The sequence below is a fragment of the Podarcis gaigeae genome (genome assembly GCF_964106915.1).
Source record: "Podarcis gaigeae genome assembly, chromosome: 12".
In the NCBI taxonomy this organism is placed as follows: Eukaryota; Metazoa; Chordata; class Lepidosauria; order Squamata; family Lacertidae; genus Podarcis; species Podarcis gaigeae.
The window spans coordinates 14,851,548-14,869,517 of record NC_139688.1 but is presented as its reverse complement, the minus strand read 5'-3'; the positions used below and the strand labels follow the sequence as shown (position 1 = coordinate 14,869,517).

Genomic DNA, 17,970 nt, shown 5'->3' with positions numbered 1-17,970 from the left:
ATGCTTACCCTCTCCTCTTGAATGAGCCTGTGAAGAAGAGTTTATCAGCTTTTGATTCCAGGTTAGATTAACCATAGCTTGGTGTGTCGTCCAAACTGACAAGCTGTGATGAAGGTTAACCATGGTTTATTTGAAACTAGCAAACTTCAAATAATGGATTATGAAGCTGGCTTGTTTAAACAAACCTTAAGTCAACATGAGCCATAGTTTAGGGTTCAGGCAGTGTGCTAACTATAATTAATGCCTTCTTCAAGGTTGTGTTTACTTGGTCTACAGATCATAAACATATAATTTATCAGAGAGCGGAAATGAAATTTCAATCTCCTTTTCATGGTTATACTGGATGAATGGGAGATTGTGGGAACCTGAGCCTTCTCTGAGGATTATTCTCATCAAGCTAAACTTTAGTTTGACATCTGAATGCAGCAACTCTTATTATAGATAAGCTTTCCATTAATCCAGCTCTGCTGTCCTGCCTACCAAAATGATGTGTTGTCTCAATTAGTTCCTGCTTTTCTCTCAATTAGTTACTGTTTTCGTTAGTCTGTTTTAGATCCACCGGTACTTAGGATCAAATCTCGTGATCTCAGAAGTGCCATTCAAATAACAAATGCAGACCCTTTGACAGAACAACACATTTGGGTATATGTAAGCCAATACAACAAAAAAGCACAATCCACCAACCAATTTTACAGTCCAAACCCCCCTGAAATGAGACATGCAAATTTCAAGGCTAATAAAATCTATCCAGCACTGAAACAAGACAGCAAATATATTGAGACATATCCAACAAATGTGTCCCGCCAATGCAAAGATTTAAGCTTGTGCAACAGAATCGCTCGTCTTCTTCTCCCAACCCTCCCCCAATCTTATTGGGAGAGTTGGAGAACCCAAGATTAGAGTTGGGACTTGCAGGGTGGAAATTTTCCACGTGCAAGCATAAATCCTTGAGCTGATGGGACACGTTAATTGGATACGGCCCATTATCCCACCCTCCTTCCCTTTGGTAGCTGGATGGAACGCAACCATCATTTAGAGGACTCAATGTAGACAAAACTATGAAAAGACGCCAACCAAATGCAATATGAAAGGGGGAAAGAGATATTATGAGAAAATCTACCAAGTTTATTTATTATTTATCAAAATATTTATATAAGGCTATGTTATAAAATTGTATCAAAGCAGCAATAAAACATAAAACCATACAAAAAAAGTATCCTGAAAAGCAGACACCAAATTGTTACATTTCAGCAAAAAAAATGTAGCTTATTAAACCTGAATGCAAGGTTAATGATAAATTCAAGTGTAATCTTTCCTTAATGATGGTAATGGCTTATTATTTTTTGTTTATGTTAGTATTAATCTGTTATGACATGAAGTATGCTAGAGGGATTTGGATTTTCATCAAGGTCAACCACATTAGAAAATGAAAGACAGTTAAAAAAAAAAAGGTTTCTGTAGTCGAACAAGACATACCCTGTAAACAAGGCCATTTACACATATCAGCAAATCAGCCCCAAACTGGCCTGCTGTTGCATTTTCTGCGCTTATTATGCAATATGCAAAATTAAAGCACTGGTTAGAAATTCAAAGACTGCAATAGCATTATTCACTAACCATCTCCCTGCTCCATTCATGTAAAACTTGAGGAAACTTTCAAATGGCCTTTCTTAAATGGTGCTTTCACATTTTGCGAGATCTCTCGCAAATTGGTATTTTGTTCCCATCTCATTACATTGCTTCCCTCGGCCTATCTGTTTGGCCTACTTACTACTCAGACTTGATGAATCAGCATTCCTACAAAAATGTCCCTCCACAAGGCAGACACTCTCCTCCTCCAAAGGAAAAAGCCCAGACAGTAAACAGAAAGAACCAGGTGTATAGTGCAGTCTGTAATCTAGCAGCCGGTAAAATTCATTTTTTTAAATAAATGAAGCTGGGTATTTTATTTTATTTTTATTCCCATTCAATCTAGTGTGATGTACCCAGTAGCGATGCTCAGTTTATAACTCTCCAGAAATCCTAACTCAACTTACCTGGGAGTAAGTCCCCAAACTGAATTCAGTGGGACTTACTTCTGGTTACGACTATGCTGCAAACCGAGAAGCCGTCAGGGTTATACACCTTTTCTGCAATTACTGCACTCAGTGGTTCACCCCCCGATATAAATCCATTAAGAATAATAGTATCATCACATCCCTGACATGCCATAACAATCACGTTATTCAGAACGGAACAATTCACTGTTATTAAGAACACAGCCAATTCAAATATCCAACACAGTAATACTCAGTTCCTATACCATCAGGCTCTGTCTTCTGCTTCATTAGCTGGTCAAATGAGTAGTAGGGTAGATTTTGCTACCCTCGGACAGATTAATATGTTTGCTGTTCTCTGCAGAAACTACCAGCTCCTGCCTGCAGGAAGAAGGTGGGCTCTGTGTTGAAAGTTTGCACACTTCTCAGATTTGAGGGAGTTTGTAGAGTCTCTTGGGTGATATGGGAGTCATGCTGCAAATAAGGTTATTTGAGGAGGGGGGTGTTGGAACAACAAGAGGACAAGATGCTCATGGAGAGAAGATAGAGATACCCTTGAGAGCCAAGCCTCGTGTCCCTGGTGCAGCTAAGCAGGCTTCTCAAGCCTGGGACCAACACGACAGCCGCCAATCATTGCATCTGCTTCACTGCTGTACAGCAACCATGCACCAGTAATGCTTTTTGTACTAGCCTTTGGGAGTTTCATTTTTAGACATTTTAATTGTTTTATTGCTTGTATGTTTGATGCCCTGGGCTCCTTAGGGAGGAGGGGCAGGAAATAAGCTGAATTTAAGAAATCAAGTATCAGTGTTGCTAAAACAAGATGGCTGTAGATTATTACTTCAAATTTCTGCTAGTGTAGTTAGCTGCGAGGAAAACACCCTTTCTATGATTTTTAGACTTCTCTTAACCTAAACAGAAAAGCAGGACAAACTATTCAACGTACAAAATCAACAAGCAATGCCCAAAAGGTTGCTGTAAACCCATTTGAAAGTGGAATAAGGTTTTTGCTCACCAGGGAGCCTTCACCTCCCGCATTTGACAACCAACAGCCAGGCGTTTCTTATATAGAGGCCACAACAAAATGACGTGACATCATCACATTGTGAGATGTTAACAGAGGTGGCAACTAAAAGCAGGAAGTGCTTGTATGTAACTGCTGTCTTTAGTAGCCATTCATAGTGCACGATATGTGGTAACCCCACTGTGCTTGCAAGCAGACATACAGGTATCAGCAAGACGCACCCACACTGCATGAAACAATTATGCTATTCAAACACGGTCTGCTGTTGCGTATGGTTTACTCCTTAGCCTTGTACCCCTTTTCCTGGCAGCCAAGCTGGTGCCAAAAGTATTGCTATTCTTTCCTTTGGACCACGTCAGCTTGGCTTCACTCCTGGAGTTTGGCTTCACCTCTGGAGGCACACTCCATTGGCTCTAGAGACAGACAGATGCCAACTCGCTCACTGGTTTGCTGCTACAAGGAGCAGGCACTAGTGGAGATTGGAAGCTTCCCTTTGTTGCTTTCAGCAAACCGGTTTGCTGTTTCACCTGAACCCAGGAAACTATGGTTTGTACAAGCCTAAGTTTGCCCATGAACCAAGATCGCGAAATTCAATCAGATGATGACTCGTGGATCCAGTTTGGGGAAAAGGACAAAATGTGGGTTGCCACAAAATAGGAACAGGAAGCATAGTGGAGTATAGGCTACATGAACTAGGGAACAAATGAAAGTTTCTTTCACCAAGTCAAATTATTTTTCCAGCTGGGGAACAGAGGGCATTTCCCTTTTTACTGTTTCCTCATTGTAACTGAAGATGCCAATGATTAAACCTGGACCTCTCGCATGCAAAGCAGACGTTCTGCCATTAAGCTATGGTCCTTTCTAGAGATTTGGCATTACTGTATAGTCTGAATGCAGTCAATGACTGTAGTAGGGAGAAGAGTTGCTTGTAGTGAGAGTTCCGTATGGACATAAAAGTTGCAAATAATTTTTCCCCACAGCTAGTCTTCACATGCAGTTATTAAGCAGGAAGAGTTATTTGGTTTTGTTTTAAAGATTGAAAACCTTTCACTATATAGGGTTGTAGTCAACTTAGTCAGAGTAGACCCACTGAAATTAATGGACCTAGGTTAGTCATGTGCATGAACTTTGGTGGGTCTATTACAAGTATAACTAGGATTGAATACCACCATTAAGACACAATCTTTGTAGTAGGGATATTATTTTCCACTTGAGAACAACTTTTTCCATCTTCCTATCATGTGTCAGGTGCTATTAATGGCAGGAGACTGGACAAGACAGACCACAGGTCAATTTCAATTCAACACAACCATTTCCTTTTTCAAATGCATGGTCCATGACTTGAAATATAGAGTACAAGAGTACACAGATTCATATGAGAAAATAATATATATATTATATGGCAAAAATGTTTCTGTGCTACTTCATTTTTATTGCTGACACCTTCTCATTGGGTCACACCATTTTTATTTTTATTAGTAGTATTTAAATGACACTTACTTCGTAATACGGTCAATGTTAGCAATTTGCTTCTGGTTTCGGATGATTTCTATAGCCGCCCAAAGATGCTGGATAGCTTTTGTATCTGCCTGACGCCTTTTCGTTAAGCGTGCCATGACCCCTTTACTTGTTCAACTGCAGTGGAAAAATAACAATAATGAATTATAAAATAGATTACATGGTGATTATATTGCACCTGCCGCAAGTAAGATTATGAGGGAAATTATGTTAACTGCAACAATCTGATTTGGAGGTTATTTGTTTTATAAGCTCTATTAATGCAAGCTCTATATGTGTGGTTTCAAACTCTTGGTATACAGATAGAGCAAAGTTTTATTCTCCAGAGATAATGCCCAGGATACGCTTTTTTACTGCACAAACTAACTCTCCTGTCCTCAGAAATAGTCTGGCTCCATAATAAAGTTTCTGCCATGTAGCAGAGGTCAGGCACTGTATTTACAAAAATACTTGCACGCCACAATTTCATTAAAAGTAACAAATTATATACACTCAAGGCGGGAGGAAACACACACACACAATTTTAAAACAGACCACCAGCTAACTATTACAGCTTTGTTTTTTCTTAATTGCCTGCAGAAGTCTGGAGGCAAAGCAAAATGTTCAGCAAACTTTTAAAGCTTAATATAGGATCTCTGTTGAAAGATCATTCCACAGGACTGGGCCAATGACACTAAAGGGCTCAATTCTGTGTTGATGTCAAATGAGCGTCACAAACTTGGGGAGCAGCCATTACACCAAGTATGAGGAGCCTCTGCACCTTAAGGTGTTGCTGGACTACAACTCCCATCATCCCACATGCTGACTGGACAGATAGGAGAAGGAGTCCCACAACATCTATAGGGCCACAGGATTTCTGCACTATATACAAATAATATTTGCATATTGCAAAATCCAAGAAAGATAACATTAAAGGGGTAGATATCTACATTTCTTACAACATGAAACATCCTATATCCCTTTAAATGTGTTTGTGGGAGAGGATGGGAGGAGAGGGGCTATTGGTTTGGTTTATTCTTTTTTTTAATATAAATGTATATTGTGTTCTTATCTTGCATTTTTACGCTGCAAACCTCCCCGAGATCTACAGATGAAGGATGGCATACAAACTTAATAAATATTAATAATAAATTTTAAATAATAATAATTGAAATCACTTTTCATTTCACCAAAAAAGAAACTGCGGGAAAACCCTGTTTAAATTGGTGAGGCGCCAGAAGGTCAGATATAATTGCTTCATGTACTGAGTTCAGCCTGTGGGCTGTCACATACATGGCCACTCAAATAAATACTCTTTTATTTTGTCTAATCGATCACTTCCCCTCAATACAAGAATTTCAAGAACAAAGTAATGAAACAAACAAGAAATATTTTGAATTAACCCTTAACATATAGAAAGTTAATAATATCAGAGGTCACAGGCACCAGGATTTCCTAAAGTCCATCACACTTTTCCACCCTAAGAAAATGAAGTTCTACCTGTAGCCACAATATGGTCTCTTACTAATATTAAGGAGAGGATGACGTCCCTAGAGAGGGGAATGCACTGCCAGCAGAATCCAAGGGGGCCAAAGTTGTCTGTGCCTATTTTACAGTAAACCTACATGATGTTCACCGTAACACACAACATCTCAGTCTTATCAACATTTCCTAGCCGGAAATCAGACCCCGGACAACAAATGTCTTCAATTCCTCAGGATAACCTGTTCCCAACCCTCCAACTCAGTTTGGACATTCTCTCCAATAAGAGATTAGGATTGTCTGTTTGAAATTCTGAGGAGAGACTCCACAAGCAATCTAAGGAGTTGGCAGTGCAGGAGAGACTTTTTTCCAACCCTAATGCAAACTATAAACCTTCTGGAAGGATTTTACTGTAAAGTCTCTCCTGCCCATTAATATGAGCATATAAATTATTAGGAATAATAAAGTCAGTGGCAATGGAATTCCTGCTTTAAATGCAGAACTTAGCATTTAAAGCATCATCTTTTTTTATTTTTAAAAAGTGTGCAAAATGCTTAGAGCCCAATCGTTTTCAATTAGACTTTAAAAAAATAAATCCCTCTTTATCCACCCCACCCCCCCGGCCCCATGCTGCAATTTGCCCATCCATCTAACTATAAACAAGGACATAACAAGCAGCTGGCATTGTTTACAAAAAATTTCCAGAAGCAGCAGGCAAAAGGTACAGATAAGCCACAAATCGCCCACAGGGCCGTTCCAGGCTAGAATCCCCCCTTTTAAAAAGATTAATCCTGCCTTTCAATCGCTACATAACTTTGTTTAACGGTGCCACTTTCAGAGTAAGAAACTGTTGATAAACGGCAGGTTATTAACATATATGCAATTTATGCTAGACACCAATGAGTGCCCTAGAAATGAAGCCCTCTGGTGTAATACTAGAATTAGAATGCTTACAGCAAAACAAGAGGTGTATTTAGAATAAAATAAGAATTCTACTCTATAATAGGAGCACTGTTCACTGTCTATATTTATTCCAGGATCTGCATATGGCTTTTGCAGTGCACAAGATCAGAACCGGCCCAAGCTAGAGAGCACCTCTCATTCCTTGGCGTGTTCTTTGGGGTTATGGGCCCAGGGACTGGGTGGTCACCTTATGACTTAATACTTAATTTTGGAATAATAACAATGATGATGATAATAATAATAATAATAATAATAATAATTATTATTATTATTATTATTATTATTATTATTATTATTATTATTTATTTATTTATACCCCGGCCATCTGGCTGGGCTTCCCCAGCCACTCTGGGCGGCTTCCAACAAAATATTAAAATACTATAATACATCAAACATTAAAAGCGTCTTCAGATGTCTTCTAAAAGTCTGGTAGTTGTTGTTCTCTTTGACATCTGGTGGGAGGGCGTTCCACAGGGAAGGTGCCACTACCGAGAAGGCCCTCTGCCTGGTTCCCTGTAACTTGGCTTCTCGCAGTGAAGGAACCACCAGAAGGCCTTCGGCGCTGGACCTTAGTGTTCAGGTAGAACGGTGGGGGTGGGGACGCTCCTTCAGATAATATTGCAATATAGCAATATCGCACAACATCTAGTGTCTTACTGACATGTATACGGTCGCTGTTAGCATAATCACTCTCCTCAGTCGCCCTACCACATTTCCTTGGCATGTGATGCTGGGTTTAGAGTGTTGGACTAGGGCTGAATTGAAGTTCAAATGCACACTTGGCCATCCAACCAGTGGTGGTTGGTAGCCAGTGGAAATGGCAGAGCAGAAAGCAGGAGGTAGAACCAGTGGCAATGACTGGCCAACTAATTCTAGTTTCATCCCCATTCTCCTTCCTGCTGAGGTCTACCAGGGCAATATTGAGACTATGGAGGAGAAGGAGGAAGAGCCTGACAGAGATGGCTGATTGAGGGCAGACAGAGTTTATATATACCATATTTTTCCGTGTATAACACGACCCCTATTTTTTTGGACTCCAAATAAAGAAATCCCCCATACGCTCTATCCGTGTATAAAACAACCCCCAATTTAAAATAGGGGGGAAATATAGTCTTATGCACGGAAAAATACGGTAAGCAGTGACACAGAAGGCCTATCAGTTAAACAACTTCCATACTCTATTGTTGTTATAATCTAGAAATACTTAACATATATTTCTTTTAGCAAGCCACTCTGAGCCCCACACATACATTAAACAGAAGTATTGCCACCCAACCCCACCCCATTCACCAGTACCCCCATCACCTTTCTCCCTCTTTCCCCTTTTTCTTCCTAGTGTAACACTAATGTCTCAACAAATGAAACTGTGGAAAATGTTGACTTGAAAAAAAGAGACATTGCACATACTTTTGTAAACCAAGAAATCTTTAAGAATAATATATATTTTCTAAAAAAAGTAAGCCACTCTGAGAACTTGGTTATGGGGCAGCACATACTGCCTAATATAAATCACAATTAATTAGGGTCTATGGGTACCACATCCAATCATATCACTCTGAAGATGTATCTGGGTGGAAAAGTGAGTGGAGGATTTTCCTGAACTGCATCATCATCCCTTAGCCTGAGTAGATGAATTTGGAAGATAGGCAAATTCTCAACTTAATCTGGAGCAAAAGTGAAACCAACAAGAATAAAGCAACAGGACTCATCACCTCACTACCATCTTACAAATGCAGCCTAACTGGTTTATGGTTTACAGCATAATTTACACAACTGCTGCACTGTGTCAAAGTTGTGCAAATTATGATCCAGTTTCAAAATGTGCCTGTCGTAATATTAGTGACCACAGCAGCTTTAAGGAGCTGTGCAATTAATATTCTTATTTGGGCTGGCTTTCGGTGGCAGGGTTAAGAGACTGAATATTTTTTATTTTACTTTTAGTATTTTATACCACATCTGTCAAAGACCTTGGGATGGCTCCAAAGCAAAATAAACAGGAAAAAATGTTATAAATCGGGGGGAGGACATCCCATACCTCAGCTACTGATAACGAGTGAGCGGTCTATAATGCTGTATGTTGGGAAAGCCAATGTGGTGCTCTAGAGATGTTTCGAACTACAACTCCCATCATTCCTGATCACTGGCTGTGCTGGCTTGTGATGAAGGCAGTTGTATTTCAACAACTACTGGTGGTTATTAGTCTCACAGATGAATCCTTATAGGTGCCATTTTCTCCCCCAACATAGGCTCTCCACAGCCCGATGGGTTGAACTGAGAGCAGGGGGCCTACAATGAAAACTGAGTTGCACAGTGTTGAGAAAACCAAAACAACTGGTTGTGTAAAGGATTTAACTCCACACTCTTAGCTCTGGTTTTGCTGTTGATTCTAACCGGAACTAGGTCCTGAATAGGCCTGGAGTAGACCTGCCAGTTAAACCTCCTCCCTCCAGCTAATTACTACAGGTTACACAAGCTTAAAAGGTTAGCATTCAGGGAGACGAGCCAGGGGAAAGCCTTGAGTGGCAGGATAAACCCCAAGTGAAATCAAACAAGAACTGGTTTGGCCAGTATAAGAAATCCTTAGGCGGGCAGAATATCAGCTTTTCCAGGAAGAATTTTTCCAGCTCAGCAACAGGCTCCTTCTTATTGATTCACTCGTCGTCAGGTGTTTTAACAGTGTGGTTTAGCAGTTATGGAGTGCAGAGTTAAGGCCTGGGAGAATAGCATTCAAATCTCCACTCAGCCATAAAGTTCACTGGGTGACCTTGGGCCATTCACAGCCTCCTGAGTGCAACCTCCCTCACAGGGTTGCTATGAGGATAAAAATGAGGAGGCGGGAACTATTTAAGCCACCTTGAAGCACTTGGAGGAAAGGTCGGGTATAAATACAATAATAAATAAATAAATAATTATTTGCCCTGACACTTGTGACATTTGATAGATTTATAGGGCTCAAAGGGAAATGCTATGTAAGAAGACCTCTGCGTTTTTTGGGGGGGAGCCCCAACATTTCCCCCCAAAAGTCAAAAATCTGTGAGTGTGCACATGCCAGATCCCTGTGCATACCCCTATCTTTATTTTCTCCCTCTGCAAGACGACCTTTTAAACTCAAGGGAACTTTAAAACTGGTTTGTGGTTTGTTGCTGGTTACTGCAAAAAAGGAAACAGACAGAAAACCACAGCGGTGTGCACATTATGTCTTAAAGCACGCACTATTCACCTCACTGGATGAGGACCTTAATATGTGCATTACAGTGGTGCCCCACAAGACGAACGCCTTGCAAGACGGAAAACCCGCTAGACGAAAGGGTTTTCCGTTTTGGAGGCGCTTCGCAAAACGAATTTCCCTATGGGCTTGCTTCGCAAGACGAAAAAGTCTTGCAAGTTCCTTCGGGTTTTTTTCCCTCCCCCCCTTTTCCTAAGCCGCTTATCAGCTGATCCGCTGATAAGCCGCTTAACAGCTGATCGCTAAAAGCCGCTAAACCGCTAATAGCGCTAATCCGCTAAGCTGTCAATGGGCTTGCTTCGCAAGACGAAAAAACCGCTATACGAAGAGCCTCACGGAACGAATTAATTTCGTCTTGCGAGGCACCACTGTAATATGCAACTAGACCTTTTCTTTCTTTCTTTTTTTAAAAAAACATGTGGCAGCATGAAAGACAATTCTTTCTTGAGTTGTTCGCTAAAGTAGTTTTCTTCAACAAATCTTATAATTTTCTTAATACAGGAAGGTCGAGACAATCCTTTCACTTTTCCAAAACAAAGCACAGCTGCCTGAACACGTTGTTTTGTTTGCACTCCAACAAGAAACGCAAAACATGGCACATCCTTTTGATCTTTCTCAATCCCCTCCGTCAAAAAGTCTGTCGTTACGTCTTTCAAAGAGAAGTTGGCTTAAATTTTGGGAGGCAGGTGCAGAAATAGCCACGCTTTGCTATCTATTGGTCTCACAGCCTGTACACATTTGAAGGCCAGAGGAACGGCAGAGAGGGGAGGAAAGGAGACACACATTTTTCTTTGTGTTCTGTAGTTTTCCTGACTTGACATGAAATACTGAATGACTGACAGGTATCCTCATCCCAAAAGACAATTAATTTCTCCCTTGAAGATATCAGTTCATTTTAATACATTAAAAAGAAGAACATTTGTCCACTGCCAGCCATTGAAACCGAGGTATATCTGAATCCAAATCCAGAATAGAAGCAGAAAACGCTACCTGGCGTCCATCACATGAGAGAATGAGCAGTAAAAATTCAGTGCAAACTAGAGTGAGGATTGGTGCTGCTTTCAGGAGGAAACACATGTTCTCTGTGTCAACTGAAGAAGTAGTTTAAGTGACCAAAGGCTATTTACTAGTCTACAGAGCCATGTTTCAAGTATAATCATAGTCCAAAACACTAGTAATTAAAAGGTAGGTATCCTGCTCATGTCCCATGTTGGGGTGACTGGGGTGATTGAGAACAATGGCTGCTCTTTGCATCTCATCATAGCTGTAGCAAGTTTATCCATACAGAAACTTGCTACAACTATGATGAGATGCGAAGGGCATTTAACCTTTAACCTATTCAAGAGTATAGTGGTACCTCGGGTTAAGTACGTAATTCGTTCCGGAGGTCCGTTCTTAACCTGAAACTGTTCTTAACCTGAAGCACCACTTTAGCTAATGGGGCCTCCCGCTGCTGCTGCGCCGCCATGGCACAATTTCTGTTCTCACCCTGAAGCGACGTTCTTAACCCGAGGTATTACTTCTGGGTTAGCAGAGTCTGTAATCTGAAGCGTATGTAACCTGAAGCGTATGTAACCCGAGGTACCACTGTACACCTTTGGATTTTATTGTGGGTCTTCTCTTCACCAGAAAAACCTGCTTCTCATACAGAATTCAAAATAAGAGTCCCCGGTCTCATCAAAATTTACGCTGCTAAAGTAATTCTCATAAATGGAGGAAGGCTTCCATGCTGCGAATTCTGACATACCAAAAGGAACTGCTCACGAGCAAAACAAATTGTAGGACACAACTCTTCTTTCAAGCTCCTATGTCTGTAGTATCATGGAATTCAAACAGTTCAATTATTTGGCATTTGCAAACACAAGGTTTCTCCTTGTGAAAAATAACTTTCACTATGGGTTTATCTCATGTCTTCAGCCAGCTGAAATCTTTCTTAGGCTACGCACAGTACAAGCCTCTGAATATAACCGTAGTGTTTTGTGTATGGTTTTTTTTGTTTGCTCTGCATGCTCATTAGAACAGCAAAACAACTGTAGCTGTTAAAGACAAATTCTTTCTTCCAAGGACAAACATTCCACAACTCCTTAAGGGCGACTAAGCCCGTAGCAAGTTTCAAATTTCAATCATTTTCATAAAGTCCACTGGGAATGTTATGGTGCTCACTACACAAAAGGAGTTTTCTCAGGCTTCGTGGGGGGAGAACAAACAAAATGGCTGACTATATGGAGAAATTAAAATGGCTGGATTATTTCAACAGATAAAAGGTCTGCTTCAAAGGAAAATGGCAATCCCGTTTATAAGAAACTGCAGCTCTTTCTGCTGGAAGGCCACTGAATGGACACGTTTTTTTCAAGAGAAGGAGGCCCCAAATGAAAGAAGCTGAAGCCAAGCTTTCTTCATAGTCCAACTGGAATAGGGCTGGGAAGAAAAGTGGCCAACTGTTTTGTTGGTCTTGCTGTTTGCTGCCCTGGGCTACTCCGAGAGGAAGGGTGGGATAGAAATTTAATAAATAAACACAGTGTGCGTCCCAAGTTCAATCCTAAGCAATCCTCGATTGAAGGATGTCAAGCAGCCCTTCTAGGAAGGAAAGAAGTCAGAATATGAACCCTGGTGCGCTTCCCAACACTATCAAGTCAGTACAGTGGTAGCTCGGGTTTCATACGCTTCAGGTTACATACGCTTCAGGTTACTCTGCTAACCCAGAAATAGTGCTTCAGGTTAAGAACTTTGCTTCAGGATGAGAACAGAAATCGTGCTCCAGTGGCATGGCGGCAGCATTAGCTAAAGTGGTGCTTCAGGTTAAGAACAGTTTCAGGTTAAGAACGGACCTCCGGAACGAATTAAGTACTTAACCCGAGGTACCACTGTACCAGAATAAGCAATAGTTAGCAAGTACTTTAGTCTGAACCAGTATAGCATATGTTCCTTCTACACTCATATTCTTGTCCTATCAGCATAGTTCTCTGTCAAGATGACTCCATAGTAACACTGCACACAAAAATTAGAAACACACACACACTTCAGCAGCTCTTATCATACAGCAGTGGACCAGCCCCCAGACCCCTTACTCAGTGAACTTGAGGAAGCGGCACAGAATGGGTCGAAGCCCGAACCCTGCAAAAAAGGATTCTCTTACTGTGTTTTTGAGTATTTCAAGTTGTTCCTATGGGTACAGCTATTGTGTTTATAGTATCAGTGGTTGCTAGAAGATGGCATTTATTGCTTGCTTAGGGAGGAACACCAGAAAGATTGTTTTATGGGGGGGGGGGGAGGAGTTTTTCCAAAGCCCAAAGGTCCTACCCACCCACCCTTCTCATTATCTGTATGAGATGGCTTCATGCAGGAGGGCATCTTCCCAGTGGAAGTGAGAAGAAAAACAAATCACTGCTGAACAAATGCAACTCTTCTGCTCCACACTGGGGAAGAGAAAATATAAATCTGCCATAAACTATGGGAATTAGGGGCCTCAGGTGTTCGTGGATTATTCCTCCCTTCTCACATTAGTGTAATTTCTTTCTTTTTCTCACAAAGCTGACATAAACACAGATGAAAAAGATCCCGGACTGAGGGCTCCCACACCATCTTTTTCATAGCTGCTTTTTCACTTGCATCATAGATATGCTTGTTCTGTGAGATATATATATATAGAAGATGACGAGTGAGACCTCGTCGAAACGTCGCCTAGACACCCCAACTTTTACACGGGAAGACACCCGAGGACACCAAAACCTGCATATATATATATTGTTTATATATATATAAACACAAGGCGGTCAATCAATTAAATAATTTTAATTGATCACATTCTCTAGAGATTCCCCCCCTTTTAGTTTAGAACACTTATTTCTTTAAATTAGACTGATGTTTGTGTTAGAATATTGCTTTATGTCTGACTAGAATTGCAAGTGTAAAGTGCTGTGGTTTATTGCTAAAATTACATTTATTTTCAAAAACAAAATCCTTCTTTTTCTATAGTCTCCATGTGGGCATACCTTTAGTTTGGGGAGGGTTCAGATACACACATGGTGGGCAGTGCTCTGTTGGGCTCCATCTAAATATCCTTCTTGGGGGAACATGTTTTCGGGATCATATGAGTAGCAGTTTTGAAAAGGGTCCCCAGTTAGACATGCCTTATCAGCCCCCCGTGTTAACAATACTTATCTTTAAATTTCCCTGTTACTGTGAACACTAGAATCAAAACACCATCAAAAAATAAAACTCATGTACCCTTAGCTTTCAATCCCACCAATTAAGTTTGCCATCAGTAATGAAAATTAATTGCCTCAGTTAATCAGCTGAAGTATGAATTAATTAACAGTGCAATCTTCTGCCTTCCTACTCAGAAGTAAGCCCCAGTGAGTTTAAAGGGCCTTACCCCCAAGTAAGCCACACACGGCACAATCTACTGATTAAACTGATCAAAGTTTTCAGGTTTAAATAAAAGATCAGTAATTACATCAGCAGTCACTGCCTCCTCTGGCAATTATCTCAAAAGTTTTCCTCTACTGTTTTTGTTGTGGTCTCTCAGACCACTTGTGGCCTATAGATCAGAGTTTCTAAATCACTGGGTTAAACAATTCGAGCAATTCATAAAAGTTAAGAGGAAGTTGGCATGGTAAGCATCACAGCAATATCCTTCTTGAGGGGAAACAGATGGAGTATTCCAATACTCTGAGCATATCTGTGTGATATTTGGGAGGCCGTGCAATGTGTTGTGGTTGTGGTAGGTGTAAGCCTACAGTAGGTTGAAATACTTGATAACCTTTTAACTCTAACTTACTCAATATAATCCATGGAAAGCTAACCAGCATACCCTGATTTTGTAATCACAATCTTCACGATTAAGCATCCAATGGGCTCACCCTTTTGCCATTCTTCAAAGACCTTGGCGGCAAGTATATAGGGCAATGAAGGCCTCACTCCATTGTCAATAGTTCCCTGATTGTGTTTATTTTCTTAATCTGTGTAGAGAAGACTATAGCCACAAGTCTTGATACCAGTGTCGGACCATAAATGTCTTATGTCAACAAAATACCGTATTTTTCCGTCTATAATACTCTCCCCATTTGGGGGGGTGCTCCGGTTTAAGAAAATGGGGGGAGATGTATCCGTGTATAAGACACCCCCAAATTTTTGACATTATTTTCTGGGGGGGGGGACCTAGTCTTATACATGGAAAAATACAGTATTCTAGAAGATGTACCAACCACTTAAAGAAAGAGAACTCACACAGGAAGTGATGAGTGGAAGAAAAAAGGAACAGGGTGTTAGCAGCTACGCAAGACAAATGATTGTGCAGTTTCTTTAAGGCTGTGTTAGTGCTTAAAGAAACTAGAGGGATGCAAGCAGTTATGCACGAGCAACAATATAAACTCCTGCAAAGTCCCCCGAGCTTTGCAAGATACAAGGCTCATACTCCTACCTGACCTTTCCAACATTATGAAGATGTGTATACAGTATTCAGCCATAATGTGGCTGCTTTGGTTTATTTACTTTTAAAAAGGAAAGCAAATAAATGTGGCGCTGGAAGTGATCCTAACCCAAACCCTTTAACTTTCTGAAATCTCAGTCTCTCTCTTTTCCTTCATGAATGTTTCACTGGACATAAAGCTGGTATCCGTGCTCTTAACGCCGTTACACTTTGAGCATGTTAAATTGCAATCTCGGTTTCCCTTACTTGCTTCTTTTGCAGGAACGCTCTTCCACAGATCCTGGACAATTCAACATATTCAGTGTGAAGGCTATGAGATGCTGTAGTGCAGCCCAATTATAGTGCAGCCAGGAAAGTTGGGGATAAGGAACAAAAACTTGCCACATCTCTAAAGATGCAAATCTGATTTGCTTTTGCCATACTCAATCCTGAAAAGCTGGTTTACTTTCTCTAACCAAGTAGATGACATACAAGTATTTACAGGCTCACCTACCAGATGGGTGTGGAGCTTCAGGCCTGGGGAACAAATGCAGCTCTCCAGCCTCTGGGACTTTCCCCAGGCCACACGCCCTCTCAATAGGCTACACCTCCCCTTGAGTGCTTCTTTTCCTGCCTGGGTCATGTAATTCAATCATGGTTGGAAGGGGCCCACAAGGGTCATCTAGTCCAACCCCCTGCAATGTCTTTCACCCAACTCAGGGCTTGAACCCATGACCCTGATATTAAGAGTCTCAAGCTCTACCATGTGATCATGCTTCTTGCTTGTCTGGAAGGAGGAGGGGAGGGATGTGTGGTGTGTGAACTTCCCATAATTTTTTGACTTTGGAGCTGCTCCAGCAAAAATACATGCTTCTGTAAGCATCTTGAAGAACTATGTACCATTTAAAGGCTGCAAGTAACCGAGCGTCACCACCATTCTGCCCGGACACTGAGGTCCAGTGCCGAGGGCCTTCTGCGAGAAGCCAAGTTACAGGGAACCAGGCAGAGGGCCTTCTCGGTAGTGGCGCCCGCCCTGTGGAACGCCCTCCCACCAGATGTCAAAGAGAACAACTACCAGACTTTTAGAAGACATCTGAAGGCAGCCCTGTTTAGGGAAGCTTTTAATGTTTGATGCATCACTGTATTTTAATATTCTGTTGGAAGCCGCCCAGAGTGGCTGGGGAAGCCCAGCCAGGTGGGCGGGGTATAAATAATAAATTTTGTTATTATTATATAGTACAGTAAAAAATTGACTTTGTCTTTCCAAACATCCAATGTCCTTTTAAAATGTGTTGGGGAGGGGGGATTATTGGGTTGTTTTTGGTTTTTATTGTGAATTTTGTTTTTTTTTAATAGTGATTTCATGTTGTAACCACCCTGAGACCTGAGGGTATAGGGCAGAATACAAATGTAATAATAGAGGTTCCTGCATTGAAGGGGGTTGCACTAGATTACCCTTGGGGTCCCTTCCCAAGCCGACAATTCTATGATTCTGTGGGAAAGACTATGTTGGGAGATGACGAAGCGTTTCAAGTAAGATTTGCAGGATCAAAGCTGCACAATCCAACCATACTCAAGTGTTTCATTCTATTGCTGCAACTCACTGGTGGGCGTCACTAAAACTGCATGGGTGTGTTTGTGTATTTTTGTAAATAATGGCAGAGCCATGGCTGGAGTAAGTACATTTGCTGCTGAACGGATTTGTTTTCTTGGAAGTTTTTTTTTTTTAAGTGCGGTACTGAAGGACAGGAAAATACCACACAGAGAATAAAAGACACAACTTCCTGATAACACACAATACAGCAGAGGGCTTAGAAGAACTATTCCCCCAGCCGAATCACCAGCTAACATTGCTTTTATGTATTTCAACACAATGGCAATGTTATACTGGAAGCTAAGCGGCTCTGGCCTTTGGAAACTATCATTTAAAGGTATGATTTACACATAAAGCCGAGGGCTGCCTGTTTTATAAATCCGCAAGAGCAGCTAAAATGGGAGTTTCTAGGTTCTATGGGAAATCTCCACTGCATGACCAACAATGCAATCTGTTGTGTTTTTTTTTTTTAAAAAAAAAGGTAGGGAAGAAGAGGAGTTTGGATTTGATATCCCGTTTTATCACTACCCTAAGGAGTCTCAAGGGACGCAGGTGGCGCTGTGGTCTAAACCACTGAGCCTAGGGCTTGCCGATCGGAAGGTCGGCTGTTTGAATCCCCGCAACAGGGTGAGCTCCCATTGCTCGGTCCCTGCTCCTGCCAACCAAGCAGTTCAAAAGCACGTCAAAGTGCAAGTAGATATATAGGTATCACTCCGGCGGGAAGGTAAATGGCGTTTC

At 41.2% G+C, this 17,970-nt stretch overlaps 1 protein-coding gene across 25 annotated transcripts in view; it reads right to left on the bottom strand.

The window, feature by feature from the left end:
• Positions 1–17,970, bottom strand: part of ZMYND11 (zinc finger MYND-type containing 11) — a 101,339-nt gene that overhangs the window by 49,112 nt on the left and 34,257 nt on the right. For all 25 annotated transcript variants that reach the window (XM_083704898.1, XM_083704897.1, XM_083704891.1 and 22 more), the window contains one exon: positions 4,561–4,695. In XM_083704898.1, the coding sequence (XP_083561024.1) occupies positions 4,561–4,676 (116 nt within the window). In that variant the 5' untranslated portion in view covers positions 4,677–4,695. The remainder of the gene's footprint in view (positions 1–4,560; positions 4,696–17,970) is intronic.